Consider the following 2,035-nt stretch of genomic DNA (forward strand, 5'->3'; position numbering starts at 1 on the left):
GGCGGGGCGGTGACCAACGAGACGGAGCTGTTGGCTTGCCTGCGCGCCGCGCCGCCGCCGCAGCTGGTGGAGCACGAGGCGGCCGTGCTGCCGCAGCAGGGCGTGTTCCGCTTCGCCTTCGTGCCCGTGGTGGACGGGGAGTTCCTGGCCGACACCCCCGAGGCGCTGCTGGGCGCGCCGGGCCGCGCCGAGGCCGAGGTGCTGCTGGGCGCCGTGCAGGACGAGGGCACCTATTTCTTGGTGTACGGCGTGCCGGGTTTCGGCAAGGACAACGAGAGCCTGATCAGCCGCGAGGAGTTCCTGGGCGGGGTCCGGCTGGGCGTGCCGCAGGCCAACGAGCTGGCGGCCGAGGCCGTGGTGCTGCAGTACACCGATTGGCTGGACCAGGACAACCCGGTGAAGAACCGCGAGGCGCTGGACGACATCGTGGGCGACCACAACGTGGTGTGCCCGCTGATGCACTTCGCCCAGCGCTGGGCCGAGCGCGGCGGCACCGTCTTCGCTTATCTGTTCGACCACCGCGCCTCCAACCTGCTGTGGCCGCCGTGGATGGGCGTGCCGCACGGCTACGAGATCGAGTTCGTGTTCGGGCAGCCGCTGAACCCCGGGCTCAACTACACGGCCGAGGAGGAGGCGCTGAGCCGGCGCATCATGAGATATTGGGGCAACTTTGCCCGCACCGGGTACGGCCTGGGATGGAGATGGGTTGAGTTGGGTTTGGTTGAGTTTGGTTGAGTTGGGATGAGTTAGAATGGGATTGGATTGAGTTGTGTTGAGTTGGGATGGGTTAGAACGGGATGGGATTGAGTTATGTTGAGTTGGGATGGGTTTGGTTGGGATTGAGTTGGGATGAGTTGAGTTGGATGATCTCGATTGGCATGACTTGAGTTGGGTTGAGATGAATGACCTTGCTCGGGTTGAGTTGGCTTGGGTTGAGTTGGGATGAGGTGAGTTGTGACCACTTGAGTTGGGTTGGGTTGAGTTTGGATGAGTTGAGTTGAGTTGGATTGAGTTGCAATGAGCTGGGTTGGACAATCTCATTGGGATGACCTCGGTTGGGTTGAGTTGAGTTGGCTGACTTTGGTTGGGTTGGATGACCTTGGTTTGGTTGAGTTGGGTTGGGTTGAATTGAGTTGAGATGGCTTGGGTTGCATGACCTCAGTTGGGTTGGGTTGGGTTGGCTTGGATGACCTCGGTTGGGTTGGGTTGAGTTGGATGACCTCAGTTGAGTTGGGTTGGATGACCTCAGTTGAGTTGGGTTGGGTTGGGTTGGATTGGGTTGGGTTGGATGACCACGGTTGGGTTGAGTTCAGTTGGGTTGAGTTGGGTTGGATGACCTCAGCTGAGTCGGGTTGGGTTGGATGACCTCGGTTGTGTCGAGCCACGTTGACTCCGCGCAGGGACCCCAACGAGCCGTCAGAGCGCGAGCGGCGCTGGCCGTCCTACACGGCGGCGGGGCAGAGCTACGCCCGGCTCAACGCGCGGCCGCTCGCCGTGGCCCAGGGCCTGCGCGCCCAGGCCTGCGCCTTCTGGACGCGCTTCCTGCCCAAGCTGCTCAACGTCACCGGTGAGGGGACACCGGGGACACCGGGGGGACACCGGGGGGATTGGGGACATTGTGGGATTTAGGAACACATTGGGGACATTTGGGACATTGGGGACATTGAGAGGATGTTGGGGTGATGGGGACACAGGGACACTGAGGACACCTGGGGACATTGGGGACATTTTGGGACATTGTGGGGATTTGGGAACATTGGGGACACAGAGGGGACACTGGAGACACCTGGGGACATTGGGGACATTGAAGGGACATTGGGGACACTGGGGGGATTGGGGACATCGGGGACATTGTGGGATTTAGGAACACATTGGGGAGATTTGGGACATTGGGAGGATGTTGGGGTGATGGGGACAGCGGGGGACATTGGGGACATTTGGGGACATTGGGGACACAGAGGGGACATTGGAGAGATTTGGGGACATTGTGGGGACATTGGGGACATTGGGGACACAGAGGGGACACTGGGGACAC

General features: G+C 60.8%; 1 protein-coding gene across 1 annotated transcript in view; it reads left to right on the top strand.

Annotated features, from left to right (window-relative positions):
* Positions 1–3: 3 nt before the first annotated feature.
* Positions 4–2,035, top strand: part of LOC121347525 (acetylcholinesterase-like) — a gene marked incomplete at its 5' end in the record, with an annotated part of 4,253 nt that continues 2,221 nt past the window's right edge. The window contains 2 exons of the mRNA XM_041426226.1: positions 4–683; positions 1,401–1,567. Coding sequence (XP_041282160.1) covers positions 4–683; positions 1,401–1,567 — 847 coding nt within the window. The remainder of the gene's footprint in view (positions 684–1,400; positions 1,568–2,035) is intronic.

Source organism: Onychostruthus taczanowskii, unplaced genomic scaffold (genome assembly GCF_017590055.1).
Source record: "Onychostruthus taczanowskii isolate IOZ18803 unplaced genomic scaffold, ASM1759005v1 scaffold909, whole genome shotgun sequence".
Lineage (NCBI taxonomy): Eukaryota > Metazoa > Chordata > Aves > Passeriformes > Passeridae > Onychostruthus > Onychostruthus taczanowskii.